Below are 19,082 nucleotides of genomic sequence, written 5' to 3'. Positions count from 1 at the left end.
ATAGGCTGAAATGCTGTCTTATTTTAGCACTCACTTCATGACAATGTAATATAAAGAAACTTGGCATACAAGTCGCCGGCCAGTCATGAGTCTCCACCTTTATTATGCAGCTTTGCATAAGAAATCAAGCATCTTATCTAAAAACAATATGTGTTAAAGGAAAACACGTGAGAGGAGGAGGAGGAAAATTCTATTCAGAAAACCATCCATCATGTTCCTGTATTGCCAACTAAGAACTGAGGATATTGACCAAAAGGAGACATTGTCCAAGTCTGTTTTGCTGATTTGACTACGAGGTAAACTCCTAGGGTAATGTGACAAATTTTCCAGCAGTTTAAACAGCATCACCACAAATACAGTAAATGTTTAGCAAGAAAGTAATTTGGAATAAATACATCCCAAGCCCAGTCCTCCTTCTGTAACCATCAATCTCAGAGGTATCATAAAAAAGTTACCACAGAGTCAATGAAATTAAGTAGCGATATAATCACCTTATTATTATTATTATTATAACAAAAAGGTAAGTGCCAAGTTACACAGCTGGTCACACAGGGTTACCCTACCAGGCTAAGCAGCAGGGCTTCCATCAAAACAAATGTGTTTCTAGCACAGTACTGTTCTTAAGGCAGCTGAATTTTAAATCAGCCCAACAATGCAGCCTTCCTATTTCATTTTCTGCACTCCACTACTCCTTGAGGTGCACCAAAAATCCTTACGGTGTCCTTTCCCTGGTTTGGAGTATAATAAGCAGGCTTCATAGAAAAAAAGTCCATGTCAAAAAATACTGCTTATGGTTTAACCTGCAGTAAAAAAAATTGCAAATAGGTCTTCCAGTCCATTCACAGGTTAGGTAAAGGTTTGTACATATAAATATTCACAATATTTTTGACAAAAGTCACTATCCAATAATTACAAGGGAACAACTGCAAGTAAAAAGCTGTTGCTGAATTAAGCCACATGAAAACCACACAACTACTATAGTCAATAATAATAAGACTATTTCTCTTCCAACTGGAGTTATGAGAAAAGAGACGTTACCTTACTTAATTAATTAAAGAGTCTGCTGCCATACAGAGGACTGGTAAAACAGCTTTATTAAAAAGGTACAGTGTTTCCATACATAAGTAAAATGTGAATATTTTGTTAAATTATTTCTATTTTTTGGGTTGTCTAATACAATCATGTTTTGGTTTTATTTTTAGTAAGATGACTCAATTCTCTTGTTACACTTGTTTTAAATTGTGTCATATGGTAATGTGAAGTGATTAATCTGGATCGTGTCATATTTTAATACGTAACAATATAATTAAAATATGAAATCTATCCTTATCACACATTTCTACTTCTCAGACTAAATATTAATCAAGTAAATGTAGAAGTGGCATCCAAATAGTGTGCTATCAAATACTTTATTTGGACATTTTTGAAGTTACAGACTGACAAACAGCGTATTACTTTACATTTAAAATCTTGCCATTGTCACCTATTCAGTCTGAGATTTTAAAAGCACTACAGAATTAGACATCAGTACTTACTTCATCAAAGATGCGGTTCTTGGCTCTTGTGATTGCTCCATTCAAAGCATTAATCCAGGACTCTTTTTCTTCAGGACTGACAGCCAAAAAAACCAAGTTAGGGACCTGCACAGGTTCAATGAGACAGAATGAGAAAACAAACATGAAAGAAATTTTCTCATCATAAACACACTTTACATGAGGATGCAAAGTCCTAGAAATTTTCAGCAGTTAATATCCCTGTGGAAGCACCCTCAATAACCGCACAGGCAAATACATTTTCATTCAATGTAAAAGGTGGGCATCCAGATTTGACCAACTACTGTGGTATTACTGCTGCCCACTGCTATTATATTTTCAGTAAAAGGAAAATGAAAGGAAATTTGAGAAGAGTTAAAAGGATAATTCCGTCCCCTTTTGGTGTGTGAGGCTATCTTTTCATTTTATAAAATTAGCTGCACTGCTAAAATCAAGAGAACACAGCTTGATTAAAGGATCAGAAAATCAAATTCTCAGCTTTAATGAGCAGAAAGATGCCTGAAATGTACTGTACTGTCATACCAGGCAGAAAAGCATGCGGCTAGTAGATGCAAGTGACTGCTATGCTGTTGACAAATGCAAGGAGGGAAACGTTCAATGGCAGAAAACATGTTTTTAATTCAAACCGTGACCACTGCAAGGCTTTGTCCAGCGTGGAGAAGATCTGAGCTGTCAGCACAAGCCTATCACTTTTTTAGAAGGACTGGAATGCTGCATGAAAAATAGCAACAAAGGTTAGGTGGGGAATAATGTGTATTTCTTCCAAAAGTCTTTAGTAATGAGAGATTCTTATCCAACAAACTCTAAAGACTCGGCACTATGATACAGTTGTACCTTTGATATAGGCTTATAAATCATAGCAGAAGAATTTTTTCAAAGGACTTGTTCCTTGAAGAAAGTGACTCATCAGTATCTGGCTATTTTCAGAATGTTCACTCTAAGAAAAAAACATCGCTTTCTACTTACTTATTTTTTAAAATTACCAGGTGCTTATTAATAAAACACTGTCTAGAGTTTCCTTCCTACACATTACTGGTATATGTTAAGACTGCACTTACAGAATCAGAGTCAAGGAGACAACTGAAAAAAAGAAATGAGACCACAGAGACATGACGAGTGCTGGGTATACAGTGAACAGGACTTAGGTAACGAAATGTAACGCTTAATCAATAGCACACTTCTGAGCTTGACCCTTCAACTTACAAGAATCAGTTACTACTTTCCTTTATATCTGCTTAATTATTTTAAAATATTACAGGTTTCAGTGTTCTGCAAGTGAAAATTTTCAATAGTTAAATATAAGGACACATTGCTTTTAGAGGAAAACCCAAAATACAGCCACAGCAAAAAGGATTCTGCACTCATACGCAAAATAATATTCCCTCTTCTCTTCAGTACATCACAGTTTCTTCACAAACTGACTGGGTGCTAATTCTGATAACAAATTGCTACCCTCTGTCAAATTTTGCAAATATGACACCATTGTTGCTTCTGATCATGCTTCACTTATCCTGAAACTAAGAATACCAAGCACTACTAATGAAGGTATAATCTGTGACTTAATTATTATTACCAGACTTTTTGGAATGAAGTCCCACGAGACGAAGACTTTTAGTGAGAGATTCTTTCAAGTCACACCCTACTTACAACTATTTTCAAACAAGACCACGGTCATCTATCCTCAGTTGTGTGAATGCTTTTGGCAGACACACTTCCTGTTGTCTCAGCTCTTATACATTTTATCAGGACAATAATTTTATACGTTCTAGATGACACGTCAATGACTAAGCGAAGAAGAAAGAGCATGGACAAACATTAGAAAAAGTTGGTTTATTTATTAGAGAGAAAGAAACGATATTCACTCACGGGCAGTTATACATTGCATTGTCACGATGCAAGTCCAAACACGGAATCAAAATTCAATGCGATCTTGAAGAAAAGTTAATTCCAAATATTGTTTTTACTGAAGTTTTAAAGCAAAAGTGAAAATAATGCATATGTAACAATTCACATGAAAATAACAATCTCTTTAAATTGTATATCTGGTTAACCAAACCCGAGGGTGTGCGGGTGAATTGAGCAGGGGGCGGAGCCCCCTAGTATATTTAAAATGTACGTTTACCAAAATAATCTTAAGTTAAACACAAAAAATAAACAGCAAAGCAGAAGGGCAACAGAGTTAATTAGGCATATCTTCAAAATCAAAGATGATTATGCAAGATTGCCACCTCTTCTAAACTGCATTTTCTTCTAATTTAATCAACTAATCAGTTTAATATATTCTTCAATAAGTGATTATTAAAATATTTGTTTGGTGCAGCATTTGATAAGGATGCAAACAATGGAACATCATTGCTTAGTGAACAACCTATTGTGATAGCTTACATGATGATGGCATATCTTATCTTATTCAACTGTAAGAATCCTGACCCACTTGGTATCACACTTTCCTTAAATTAAAAAACAAATCACTTTCTCAGGAGCCCTTCAAAAGTTTTCTTTTTAAAGCTTGCAGGCATTTGTTAATTAAGTCCTCTTTTAGCTGAGCATAATGAACCATAGCAAACCTTTTGTATACTTCAGTATCTTTTGAGTGATAATTGACAACTTCACTTTAAGTGTTCTCCTTTTTCTACTTTTTGGGGAAGCATTACCAGCTTATCTGGTTGGATAAGATGTAATATTTTATATTTTACTTACTTATAATTTTCTTCCTACAATACAGTCCTTAAAAATCAATAAAATACTGTATATTTGAAATAAAATGAAGTGCAGTAACAATAATTTCAGCATTAACCCTTCTTTGAAAGGTGATCCCAAGATCACAAAAGAACTTGTAGACAAAAGGCAGGAAACAGTTATGGAGGACTGTTGTGCTGAATGAGAGCTTTCTGAAGGTTCCTGAATGCGAGGTACTGCAGTTGTCACAATGGCTGCTTCGTATTGTAGAATTAGTTATTATTGGGCACATATGTATATGTCATTATCCTGTATTTTCTTCCCATTTTTGTCTTTCTTGAAAATGTTTATCTTTTGTTAGTTGTTTTTAATATGTAATCATCAATATCCTCCAGTATGAAGGCTGCAGGTTTCAGGATATCTGTCCCCATTGCCAAGGGATGTGGTCACAATTCTTGACACTGAACAAGGCTCATACACCCACACTAATTGCACTGCATTGCTTTGCAAGTTACTGCCAGATTTCTCAACACTAGATGGATGTTCCAGGACCTGAGCCAAAATGGGTTTTGATTTTTCGTTTTAATTGTTTTGATCACAGTTGTATTCTAAAGTTTCCCTGAGCAAAACTCTTCTTTTTGTTGAGGTGACTACTGCTCTAGATCTGTGGTCTACATTTTTCTCCTTCACTTTTTTAAAGAGGTTTTTCACAATTTATGAGCCCTTATACAATCTGCAGAGTCTGCTAGACTAACTTATTCTTTAGGCCCAAAGGATATTTAGAGTAAAATACGGAGTATTCTGATGAGGTGCAATGTGCTAAAAGGAATGAAGTTTTGTTAAGGCTAGCACTACATTAGTTTATCTGTGTATTCAACAAAACACTTACAAGTCTCCTAAATCAGAAGTTCAGTGCAGAAACTGCCTGCATGGATCTTAATGAACATTATGGGGTCTGTGCTTAGTGATGCAAGACTTTATACAGAAACGAGGTAACAGACTTGACAACGTAGTTAGACATCCATCTCAACCCCGAACGCCACATTAACAAAAACTTCTGAAATAGCAGCCTGCACAAAACTATCGAAAACAACAGAGCAGCACAGTATCAGAACTGTGACTATCTATAATATGTTCACACTAAACAACATCAGATTCTCATGCTATTGCAACATAAACATAAAACAATACATATTTTAACTACTTTGTGATTTAAATGAAATGGATTTTTCAAAAATATCACAGTTTACATATTTTGATTACTCCAGAGTTCAGTTACAATTTTTAAAATGCTCCTAAACAATATTAAACATTGTTGTTTGTTTAATGTTAACAGTTTAAATTTCACCTTAATTATAGTCTTGTTAACTATGAAAACAGGGTCAACTTGATTTTGGGATCAGCAAACGTGCAGTCCCCCCTTCTCAACCATGCCCCCAAAATCTATAGGAAGCAGGGGGAGACAGAAATATACACTTTTGTGCAACTAAGTGTGAACCAGAAGTTAATTTAAAGGGCGCATTTCAGGGTGAAATGATGGAAAATAAAACTCATTCTAATACAATGTGAAAAATATGAAAGTCATTAATGATGCTTAACAAATACCAAACTATTTAATAATCCATCTTTATTAAATAGTGCATCTTTTACATTGCACATTAGATAACCATGGAAAAAAAAATTATGAAGCCACTGCTTCATTTTTTGTATCAAAAAAGACCATGTTAGTAATCACTGTATATGAATGATACTCATGGGTTTAAGGAAAATTATGATTAATGTTTCAATCAATATCTGGCTTATCTGAGCTCATGAATCAGTAATAAAAAAAAAATTCAAAAAATGTATCCTTTGTTAGTGCAAAACACTGAATTAAGTGTGTAACAAAAACAGATGGAATTAGGGGATACCATGCACATAATACAGCATTTACAGTATTAACAACTCTCTAATTACTTGCAGCAGTTTATTTCAAAATATACTGACAGGCACCCTGGGAGTAAACTCCTTTTCAAGTAAGGCATTTTATTAATTGGCAGCTGAATAAATACAGGTCTCAGTGAAGCATGGAGGATTATTGGAATCAAGTGTAATATACAACTTCAACTTCATACTGCAGTAGTTTCCTTATAAAAAAAAAAAAACACTTAAAATACTATATATATATATATATATATATATATATATATATATATATATATATATATATATATATATATATAAAAGAGTTTTTTAAAATTACTCAGAATTTTCATTTTTTGCTTTCTCTCTGTCAGCGGAAATATGTTAATAGTCTTTCTGTGATTATAGAAGTGTCGTGCAGATTACTAGGTTGCCATCTTTCTCAGATTTCTTCACATTTACTGTTTCTAATTAAAATAAACAAATAGTTGATTCCAGCTGCTCCAGTGATTTATGATTAATCTTATTCAATTGTTTCTGCTTTGCAGCTGTGGCTCATAATGAACTTATTTTCAATATACAACAAACCAAACTGGCAGGGCTTTTTTTAGTGCATGTCTGCTTAAAAATGTGGGAGCTGACTTTTGCATGAAGTGGTGTAGTTTTACTACAAAAGCACGTCACATCAGTTCTGGTGCAAGAGATGCCCAGGTCAACTGGGACGTGTGTGTCAAGGAGCAATACAGGCATGTTAAGATATACTGCTTTCATCTTGGGAATTGAAAGCACGTTTAATATCCAGCAATCACTCCAACAAATGAATAATAATATATTAATACTGGTTACTGCGGTGGGCTGGCGTCCTGCCTGGGGTTTGTTTCCTGCCTTGCACACTGTGTTGGCTGGGGTTGGCTCTGGCAGACCCTCGTGACTCTCTAGTTAGGATATAGCGGGTTGAATAATGGCTGGATAATACCGGTTAATCAGTTACCAATGGCAATTTCATTTATGAAATACACTAATTTACTTTTGAATTTGTTTATGCATTTTTCCCCAAACATTTCTAATTTTTAAATGGATATTTGCATAATTGTATGGCGTTTATAAGCTTGTTCGGGGTAATCTCATTTTAACAGACTGTGTGAATTTCTGCATGGTTGCCAAACCTGCTTTATAATTAGAACCTAATTTCTTTGCAAATGCACTTTCTCTCTCACTCACTCACACACACACACACACACACACACACACCAGTGTAGAAGGGTTTGCCCACTCTGGCAGAATTAATGCTAGATTTACAGACTAATGTCTTCCTACAGGTCCCTTGAGAGGAATCTGCTTGATACAGTATGTCATTTCAGAAGACGGGAATCCCCCTTACAAAAACCACCTTGTCATTTTATGCAATCAGATGAGCATCTGCTTGAATTGTGATGGCCTTAGGGAAAGGGTACAGGGCAGTTATGATTTGTCATCTGCCATTGTTTTAATACATTCAATGTTTACCAATTTCTTACATCTAGGTAAAATAAATAATATGCAGAGGAGAGATGCTGGGTATATTGGGAGAAGGATAGAGCTGCCAGGGAAGAGGAAAAGAGGAAGGCCTAAGCGAAAGTTTATGGATGTGGTGAGAGAGGACATGCAGGTGATGTGTGTAACAGAACAAGATGCAGAGGACAGAAAGATATGGAAGAAGATGATCTGCTATGGCAACCCCTAACGGGAGCAGCCGAAAGAAGAAGAAGAAGTGAATTAATAACCATGTGACAGTTGTCATAATACTCACTCAGACATTTTACAGTATAGGTGAATGTCAAACTAGGCAAGCCATTGAGTGTCATTCTGGGGAAGATCACATTAAAATGTCAGGCTTGTCTAAAAAGGTAGTGTGTGATCACATTTACAAAACATGCAAAAAGGCAAAGGAAGCCATTAGCACTTGAGGAGACACCCTAAGAATTGATTTTAGGACACCAGGAAGCACAGGCCGGAAATTATCACATACTTACTTCGCAAAAATGCAACAGTTTTATAAGTATCCATCCTAAACAATGGCACCCTACTCTCTTTCTCTGGTACATTCAGTGTAACTTATCTTTTGCCATCCCATTACTTTGCACAGAAAATTAACCTACTGTAGCTGTACTGGACAAAGAAGATCAATATGTGAATGCTATAAGGTAATTAGAGCAGACAAGTGGTGCTACACAATCTGACCTGGGCATTGCTAAACAATTTTGAATGAATCAGCAGGTAGAGCATCTTAGCACAAGGTCATGATGCTATTAAAAAATTAAGCTCTTTATTTTGATTGATCACGTTGAAACAAGGGTAATAAAAGTAATAATGTCTTTTCAGGTATTACCTGGATCAAACAAGCTCAAGCTCAAGAATACCAGACATACAAGAAAAAAAATATAATGGAAAATAAAGGAAACTTAAAAGCAAAAACTGATCATCAAACACAAACATGTCAAATGGTCAATGAATGTGTCATTTAGTCATTTAACGGGTAGTTTCATTCTGGCACAAAACAGCAACCATGAAGATTTAAGTGTTAAGCAGTGCACCACACACCATTACACACCCAATGAAAAAAGATCAAATTGTAATTGTCAAATCAGGCAAATCAGGGTGAAGAGCACGGAGCAGAACACACAGTAAGTAATACAATAAAGGCTCACAAAATTCACTGAATGATTTGAGAGCCATAAGCTTCAGTGTTTAAAAATGGACATTAAACGCTCATCAATTTTGAAGTGTAAAATCAATCAACACAGAAAAGCAATGGTGAATCTATACTGGATGCTACAATCGCTCGCTACGCAATTATTACAGATAAAGATACTGGACCAGACAGCACATTCAAAGAATCTGTTAAATCCAATAAACCTGTGATACAGTTGCAGCATACCTGAAGATTACCAGTCAAACAATAAAGGGAAATTTTTGAGCTCTGTGAACTCATAGTGCAGAATTTACAATTTATCAATAATTTCATATAGACTCTTTAGGTTTCAACTGAACCTTGTTTTCAGTAATGTAGCAGAATTATTTTAAATTGCCTGTAATTTTAAGTTATTCAAAGTAAATTACTCTAATAGGCAGGCCTTATGAATTCTCTTTCAAGCCCTTTCAAAAGGAAAGATATTTTTATACTGAGGCTTTGTTAACTAGGCTCTTCACACTGGCAGGCAGAGTTTAGTATATACGGTGAAATGTTGCCCAAGAAAATGAAAAAAAAAATTGCGAACAGAACACATAAGGTTGCTCTAGAGCAGAGGGCTATAAACAGATTTTTCACAGAGAAATTAAAGGATTCTACCGATTGCGTCCTGTCTTGTGAATGAACTTTGTCTCCATGGCAAAGCTCAAAAAGATGATTTGATTAGACAGAGCAGCATTTCACTAGGTGTTAAGGTGAGGCAAGTGGACCATTGAAAATGCTTACTCTAACAGCCACTTCATTTCCTGACTAAAGCATATGTGCGGTATTGATAATTGTTCAAAGCAGCCATGGCTATAGTTTAACTTCTGTAGTCGGTCCATAAACACCACATCTGATTGGATTCAATTTTTGCCATTATACCTTGACGCACAATGAATAGTATTTGATTTTAGCCCCAATGGTATAAAAACTATTAACAGTGCAACAACAGCATAGCACATGGTGCAGTCTACTTAGTGGGACAGACAGAGATTACTAAACAAAAGCTATGACCATAAATAGAACCAATATATTACTACAATTACTAGGACTACTATCAATAAATATGATTGTATAGAATTGTTCAGCACTCACCAGACAGGACAGGTACATAGAAGGCACAAATAACTGGCCTAAAGACAATCAGTAACTTTGTATCTGTTGTGTATATTGACTCCTCACACAATAGTCTCTTGTTGACAGGTCAATGAGATAACTATATGTGTGTTAACATTTTAACTGCTTGGGGATAATAACTGTTTGTGAGTCTGCTGGTACAGCGTCTTAAGTTTTGATGTCGCACTGGGATTGGTGAAGAGATGGCAAAGAGTTTACTGCTAGGGTAATTGGGGTCTGGCACAATGGCACTTGTTTTCATAACACCTTGTCATACATTTTATTGGAATGATGGGAGCTTGGCTTGGATTTTCATCACCTGTTGCCATACTAAGCTACCACTATGCTTTCTAATGATCATCAGAATCCAGAGAGAGCAGACTGACCTTTCTTAGCCATCACAAAAAATGAAGATGCTTTTGAACCATATTTCTTTATCTTTTAATTGTGAAAAGAGTGGAGACATCACTAATCTAGCGCTGTGTTGGGGGAACAACTCAAAACACCTAGAATCAACTCTGTTGTGATGGACTAAGCTATGCATAGTGAGCCCATACCCTTAACAGCCTCATTGATTTTTTGGTTTCTGGGTTCTTCCCCCAACTCAATACTAGACCATGATGTCACTGGACCACTGTTTTTGATGATTTATGTGAAAACAGCTGCATTGCATTATGCTGTCTTTTTTACAAACATCTGTATTAAACAGTACTTTCTACTACTAATAATTAAAAAATGTTGACTGGTCAAAAGCCACCATACCATGACAGGGACTGTGGGACCATTCAAGATACACACTGCTGTGAACTATTAAGTACCTAAAGCCACTCACGCTTTCAATCCCAACAGCATTCATAAGTATGTGACCACATCCAGTTCTACTGACAGAATGTTCAAAGTGAGAATGTTACATGTGGATTAACTAAATCTGCAAAAGTGAGATCTACTAATTGTGATGTCCTGGATTCAGTTACACAGGGCGGTGTTCAGTCTAAGGGCTTCAGTGGGATGATGATCAATGCCAAAGTAAATTCAATGAATAGCACTCTCTCACGAGTTTTCAGGACGGTTTAGTGCTCCATCTAGGTTTATATGACAGGTAAACAGGTAAGAATCCAGTTTATGGTATACAAACATGGCAAGGATGAATGCCACAGGTTAGTTGTATAGTAGCACATGTGATTGCAGGTTTCTCTGGCAGAAACTTATTACAAATGTCACAGAAAATGATCACCAGCTGATCAACACATTTTCTATTGATGTCATCGGGTCTTGCAGGTTTTTGTGTGTATACTTTCTTCACCCTCTGTGTTGTTTGACTCAAAATTAGCACATGATGTTAAGCTCTTTGTTTTGATTGCTTGAAAACATTAACCAACATGTCTTTGGTCCAAAATGCTACCAAAATACTTTCCTAGCTAAGCTGGGAAATTGTGTTTTGTGGCTTTAATACCAGCTGGGTTGTTCCAAGCTGCTCTTTGCAACTTCATGTTATTCCGTTTAAATACTGCATCACTGTTCACACTGTTTCTTCATGGTTTCAGATTAGGTGGTGTCTTTATTTCTCTCTCAGAACATTTCCTGATATAATCAGTTAAGGAGAAGGAATATTCTTCTGTGTCCCATTGGCAGCTATTGCTTTCAATATACTTTATTCAAAAAACACAAGACACCCATGTCTGCTTGTACTGTATGTGTAGGCTGGTTTAAACGGACAGTAGAGATGCTATCCAGTTGTAGAATACAATCTGCTATTCCTTTATAAAGCCAGGCTTTTATAAATATTGAAATATAGCAGTCATATTCAACAATGTACAGAATGACTTGGCCTGTGCTCATGCATTTAACTTTTTTAGCAAATAAATTTTAGTGAGAGCTCTAGGCAATGGCAGTCTTTCAGAACTGTCCACTAAAATCACTTGTAGCTCTGCAGACTTTTTACCTCCTTCACAAGAGTATTCTCTTCATCTTAACCTTTCTGAAATGAAATGTCCTCCATTTTCAAAAATAAATACATACATTTTACATTGCTGTTATTTCTTTATAGTGCCCAAAACTGTATTTTGTATTTTTGTTTGAAAGACACCTTAAAAATGTACAGTATATCATTCAACTATTCATTGTTTTATTTTTGGATTCAAACATGTAAACATTCAATAACAAAGCAAAAGCATTGAAGTGAGCATGAAGACTGTGATGGTTATGGCCATAAATAAGAGTACAGTGCCTGAGATGGCAGAAGTCAGTATATGTGCTGAAGACATCATGAAGAACAGAAAGAGAGAGAAACACTAAACTCTGACAGTATCAAACAGCAGAAAACCAGGCCTTGTAAACAACAACAACACATATCCTTCTCCCCTGCAGTATTTCGGTCATCAAGAAGGACAATGGGGCAATTAGCTGATTAACACTCATTGCACAACAAGAACACACCACTTGTGCTCTATCTGTAGAGCTTCTAAGCTTTAAAAAATATCGAGAATTTGATTTTACTGGCCTAGTGCTCTCACATTTCAGGTCAACATCTCTTTCTCCTAAATCTACCAGGGTCTAAAAAGATTTGAACACAAAGACAGGGCCCTGTTTTTGCCCTTGCCAAACATGGTTTCAAAACCTCAATCCTAAATCATGCACTCTCAGTTTTTCATAAAACCTCTTTCACATGGCCATGCCACCACTCTCAAATTTTTCCATACACTGACTATAATCATACCAGCAACTCACAGTGTTTCCAGGCTGTTTTGATCTTAGTAAAGTAAACTTGCTATGATTCTTTTTGCTTCGGCTCTTGGATTTCCGTAGCTCTTCGGACTTTTCATAGTCTGACAGGTCAAACACCTCCTGGATTTTCTTCTCATCTTTGACCTGTGAAGAGATGAGATTCCAAATTAAAGATCCACTCTGTAAAGCACAGCCAAACCCCAAGATCAGAGAAACATTCATTACCAAGCTTTTGTAGTAATATTCATCTTAAAAGAGAAGTATAAGAATATTTTAGTTTAAAACACCATTCCATACCTACCTGTACAGGTCACGTTTTAATGAATCAGAACATGCGTTCAAGACTGATATGTAATTCAAAATTGGCTCAATGATATTCTTAGTTAAATGTGTTATGCAGATGGATCTCAAAAAATTCCAGTTTATGGTGTCTTAAAAGGATGTTAGCTTAAGCTGAGGGTCCAAAAGCTATGAAAAAGCAAACCAAACAGATTAACCAAGTGGGGAGTCCTCCAGTATCATTCCATTCATCTGCCGATACAAGGTGCCATCATGCTCAGATCCTAAGTGCAGCCTGCCACTTTCATTCCATGAAGGGAAAAGCGTCAGGTAAATTCTTATCTATGTAACTAGTGTATATACTACTGTAAATGCCACACGGCAGCAAAGTAGGCACAACTAAGGGCAGCATACTAAGATTTTGCTTTGGATAAATTAAATTCAAACAGTATAAGATGGAAGGAAAAAAAATTCCCAACTGAATACGAAAATGTTATAACAGCATTAGTCATGGGGTAAAAAAACGGCAGGAGAACACAGGCTTTAAGAATCTACACCACATGAACTGCTAAAGCTTCACTTCATCTAGTCAGCGAAGCAGAAAGCCACTGGTGAATAAGAACATCTGCTCTTTTACATTTATTGTAGATAAAGCATCAATAGGTTCAGGAGCTTTAGTTCTAGCAAGCTCAGCAGTTCTGTGCATGTATATGCTGTTTTATTCTGGGATTTTGGAGGCTTTAGGATGTCATCAGAGCTCACCCTATTGTTTTATTCAGAACAGAAGCTAATAAAAATATGAAAAATGCAGTCCCCAAAGCTTTCTATTGCTACACAAAAATCTGGGACAATAGTATCAACCACTTTATACACCCTAAATATTGCTATATCTGTAGCAACTGGGATTTCCTCTTAAAACTTGACTCTACCAGTTCACTATACTCCATCATTATGAATGTATAATTCCTTACATTTCCATCATTAAATTTCACTTTAGTTTAACCTCCTAAATAACATGCAGAGAGATAAAAGGAGGCTAGCGTTAGCTATTTAACATTAACTTTAATTTACTGATAGACAATCATGTCTATACATTTTGCAATGAGAAATAAGGAAGCAGATTCTCTCCCCTCTTTTTTATTCTATTTATTTTTATTCACTTATTAATGTATCTATTTACTTATTTTTACTAGTTTCAAATTTTACTCTCCTGGCCTAGCTCTCTTTCTCATGGGTGGGGGTTGATTTGTTTTGAAAATAGTTTTGTTAAACTTAACTTGCTTGTATGGAATGCTATTTGATTTTATTAAGATCTATAAAAAAGTTAAAAAAAAAAGGATTTTCACAAAGACACCAAACAGTAAAATATCATCTATGGGCACTGCAGCACTTTGTTGCATCAGACTGCATATCCATTTGTTGGTCAGGACAAAAGTGATGTATAACATAAGGATAGAACAACTCCTTTGTGAATCCACGCTACTGTCCAAAATTGGATAATTAGTCAAATGATTTAGATTTATCTGGGCTCTCAACCTAAAATAGAATTCTTAAGAAAGTGAAACATGTACTATACAGAATATATGTTTTGTTACATAAACACTCTACTGCCCAGCCTACTCATTAGTACTGTCCAACATTTCCATCCAGGAGCAAAGCATTTGGTAGAAATGATGCAAAGAGCTTGAGATTTCAATATGTCGTAATATGTCTATAATCTGGTTTACCCTGGAATTTATCTTATGCACCACTAGATCATTTATCTGAATAGTGAAGTATACACACAGTGCTGGTTTTGGAAATGGGACTTGTCCTTCAAGAAATGAACCAAATCAAGCTATTAAAGGTAATACATAAAATAACACATCTTCTGCTGATCTTGGCTCACATAAGCTTGCACATCTACTCATTTAACACACATGCAAAGAGCACAAGATTCCCATTTAATAAATGCCATACAATAATTGTACCTTTAAGTTCATCTCCACATAGCCGTATTCCCCAATTCTTAATATGAAAACATCCAATACACCTACCACTTAGTCATGTGTAGCACACACCAAAGCCACCATTATAGTGCCTGTAGTGGCCAAGGTTACTATAAAATAATCTCAAAACTCCAGACACGTTTGAGGGAGACTTAGCTGGGGAATGAATGTTATGGCAATTATTTGAAATTGCTTTATACAGTATAATGTAGGTAAAATATGTGGCAAAATAATATGTAAAATAAGGGAAAGGAGCTGGATCAATGGGCACATGAAATAACTTTATGACAAAAATAAGTAAAATTCTTAATAAAAACTAAATACATATACACATCCTGTAATGAACAGCAACCAAGCCGCCATAGCTAAAGAGTAGCTTTAAAAGAGGAGCGGATTTGATCTGGGAGTGAGGGGAGGTGGACATTGTGACGTATAGTTATAAAAATCGTCATGATGTTCTTAACCATAAACTTTATTTGCTAGATGCTGATGTATGCAAGTCCTTGTGAGAATAACATTTTTAACTACATTTTCCTAAAAATGACAGCTGACCATACATTTTAGTCATAAATTTAAGTATGTCATGCTGTATGCTTTTAAAGAAAAAAAAAGGTAAATAAAAAACATAGTTTCTTTAAACCATTCAATTAATTCAAAGCCACGTGTCTATTTGATGTTATCACTATACAATAACAATCCCTCCACTGCAAAAGACAGATACATCATGCTGAGCAGGAGATTTTGCTATTCACCATTATGTGTCACTTAATGTAAAATCTGACAAATGGTAATCTAACAGACATTTTGTTGTAGGATAGATAATTTGTGCACGGTGAGGGTACAAAGTAAACAATACAACCCAATACATACTGAAAACATATCTACAAAAGCAGCAGCATAGTTAATCTGTCAAGTCTAGAATCTGGGCTGCTACTATCAAATACACTGAACTTAAGAAGAAAGCACTAACATGGGATGATCCATTTGGAATCGTCTGCATCATGAACACTATCTTTCAAGCTAACAGTTGATACTAGTTGTAATTTGAGAGAATGGGCATATTGAAAGTAAACACTCAAAGCCATATACCTACAGTATATGGAGAACAGCTTTAGTGCAAGGCCAGCCTTCTCCATTTATCCAGGTCTAAAGCAGGCTTTTGGGCACAGTTGCGTACAGAGTGCCGTTAAGATTCAACCCCACCCCCCACATAAACAACACAAATTGGATATCAGGCCAGCTTTTGGATTTAAATAGCAGCTTTCCTCCCTCTTAAGCACATTAACATGCCAGCCTGCATTGATCTTTCGGTTACAAGAGCTGTTTGAGGCCTGCAGCTTGAAAGCCGTTGAGCCCCATGATTTTAACACTGCTTAATTTTATCCCCGTTTCTGCCTCAAATTTACTAACTCTTATTTCTTCAACATGGTACCAAAACCCTAGAAGCAATATTAGAGCAGAAATGGAGAAGCTTGTTTTTGTACATGGCAGGAACCCGAATGGGCTCATCGGCAGTGCATGCGCACGTAACAATCTTCATCCAACAATTAGCTTACATATGCAGCATTTGAAAGACTTTAAAATAAAATAAAAATAAAAACTGGGAGAGCATGCACAAATCATTTCAAAGGCATCTAAGAACACATCTCATAAGGCTTACCTTTGGTTTTTCACACTTTTGAAATCTACTTGCTTACTAATGTTTGGTTTTGGTGGGGAGAAATCTAACACTGACATAGGACTCAAAGTTGGCAGAGCCTCAGACATAAAACAAACAAATAAAGATAATAATTCACAAACCAAAAAATGTGCACACACCTGTGAGGTATCTGTTAACAAATGGATTACTAACGCTTCTTCATCTAAATGAGCACAAGCAATCTAAATGACTAAGTTATGAAAGGATGCTTCCTGCTATTCTAAATGTAGTGACTATTCATTTTTCAAGTGGCGTTTGGGGAACACTTGTCTTTGAGTGCAGTGTTCAAATATTAATAATTATTCAACTTGCAAGCTATTATAATTAGAGAGGTCTGTATCCATTACTAGAACAAATCATTAGCAGTGTATTGTAACATATACTGTTTTGCTCCAACATTTTTTTAAAGTATGCAGTGGGTTGGCACCCTGCCTGGGATTGGTCCCTGCCTTGTGCCCTGTGTTGGCTGGGATTGGCTCCAGCAGACACCCGTGACCCTGTGTTTGGTTTCAGCGGGTTGGAAAATGGAAAGTAAGACTGAAAAAAATAAAAACTTATAGCTTATTATGATCATGCAGATAGCAAAACAATTTCTTATCAAGATAATCTGGAATCTAAAAGTAATAATAATAATTTCAATTTCAATTAACACAATTAATTATAATTCTCACATGAAGTATAGCCTGCATGTTCTCCTCATGTCTTCCTGGGATTTTCTCTTGGTTTCCTTTTGTTATGGACATATACATGAATGTGCCCTGGAAATGGTTGGTTGGTGGGTTCCTCCCCTGAACCCTATGATGCCCAATAAGGTACCAGCCCTGAATTGGATAAGCAGATTAAAAAATTGGATGGATGGATGGAGGTCTCCACTTCAAGACATAAACTTTCCTACTAGTTGTGCCAGGCTTGTTAAAGAAATCATAACCCTTAATTTAATTAGATATTGGCAGTGAACACTAGCCATTTATCCTGCAAACCTGGGTAAAGAGGTTGGTCTCTCACTCTCCTCATTATTTGTCAGCTACAGAGCTACATCAGCTACAGAGACAGGACTGTGATATGCATCCTAGACCCAAAATATACCATATTATAATTTTCTGTTCTTTCTCCTAATTAGATGAAAAGAGTTTTGTGGACCATTCTAAATTTTAGCTTTTTATCTTAAAAAACAAATTACAAAACAGAGTTTGCCATTTTTTCCTCAATCATTTCTCTTTCCCTGTCTTACAAGTTCCCAGCTACTCTTTCATTCATGCCCCCATGTCAAAGCTCTGTTTAGTTACAATCAGCTCTCCTAAGCCATTTGGTAGGTGTATGTGTGTGACAACAGCCAGCACTCAACTAGGATGTATCCTTTATACGGAAAGTCCAAATTTCATTTCAATTTATTCATTTAAAGAACTTCAGTAAATAGCCAAATTTCCCCCTGGGTCAAATTAGGGATTTCCTAAAATCCTGTTTCTGTTTCTATGGGGTGCTCATATAAGAGGGAATATTCAGCCATTATTGTTTTAGATGAGAATAAAAAATGTTTCAGCTACTGTAGAGACTGACCTTATCACATTTTTATTGATGAAAGTTAATCGACAGTATTCCACATAAGACATCTTAACTGCAAGGGTTAAAGGTGCCCTTTTTGTAAAAGAAAACCCAAGTCCAGATGTCAGTAAATGTCCTGTAACTGTAGGAGATAAGATGTACTCACACACAATACAATACAGTATTACAGCCACTAAAAGCAGGTTACCATAACAACAAAACCACTGAACAGAATTCAACTGAAGAGGAAAAAAATAAAGTGTTCTGATAAGCAGATACATGTAAATCTTAGCTACATGGAAGAGGCCACTCTATACTTCCCTAATTGCAGCCACAAAAAGGACAGGTTAACAATACATGTAAAAGCCACAGTAAGTTAAAGCACAAATAAGTAACTAAAAATGCAAAACTGACATTGCTTTGTAACAGCTGAAAGACAGGAAAGCTAGTGGCAGAGCACTGACATGAAATAGTAACAGCCACCAGTACAGAATGTTTGTTCTGAGGGAAAGATGAGGGTAGCCCAGAGGGTCATACAAATAAAAGAAGAATACTGTTAGGACTGCATACAGTTCATTTTACTGCTGTAACAATGTCACTTACACATACAGGTGCTGGTCATAAAATTAGAGTATCATGACAAAGTTGATTTATTTCAGTAATTCCATTCAAAAAGTGAAACTTGTATATTAGATTCATTCATTACACACAGACTGATGTATTTCAAATGTTTCTTTTAATTTTGATGATTATAACTGACAACTAATGAAAGTCCCAAATTCAATATCTCAGAAAATTAGAATATTGTGAAAAGGTTCAGAATTGGACACCTAGTGCCACACTCTAATCAGCTAATTAACTCAAAACACCTGCAAAAGCCTTTAAATGGT

At 35.9% G+C, this 19,082-nt stretch overlaps 1 protein-coding gene across 1 annotated transcript in view; it reads right to left on the bottom strand.

The window, feature by feature from the left end:
• Positions 1 to 19,082, bottom strand: part of LOC120535356 (pleckstrin homology domain-containing family O member 1-like) — a 70,074-nt gene that overhangs the window by 3,505 nt on the left and 47,487 nt on the right. The window contains exons 3-4 of the mRNA XM_039763143.1: positions 12,688 to 12,828; positions 1,536 to 1,640 (exon numbers count right to left, since the gene is read on the bottom strand). Coding sequence (XP_039619077.1) covers positions 1,536 to 1,640; positions 12,688 to 12,828 — 246 coding nt within the window. The remainder of the gene's footprint in view (positions 1 to 1,535; positions 1,641 to 12,687; positions 12,829 to 19,082) is intronic.

The sequence above is a fragment of the Polypterus senegalus genome, chromosome 1, assembly GCF_016835505.1.
Source record: "Polypterus senegalus isolate Bchr_013 chromosome 1, ASM1683550v1, whole genome shotgun sequence".
Lineage (NCBI taxonomy): Eukaryota > Metazoa > Chordata > Cladistia > Polypteriformes > Polypteridae > Polypterus > Polypterus senegalus.
This window is presented reverse-complemented; position numbering and strand designations above follow the sequence as displayed.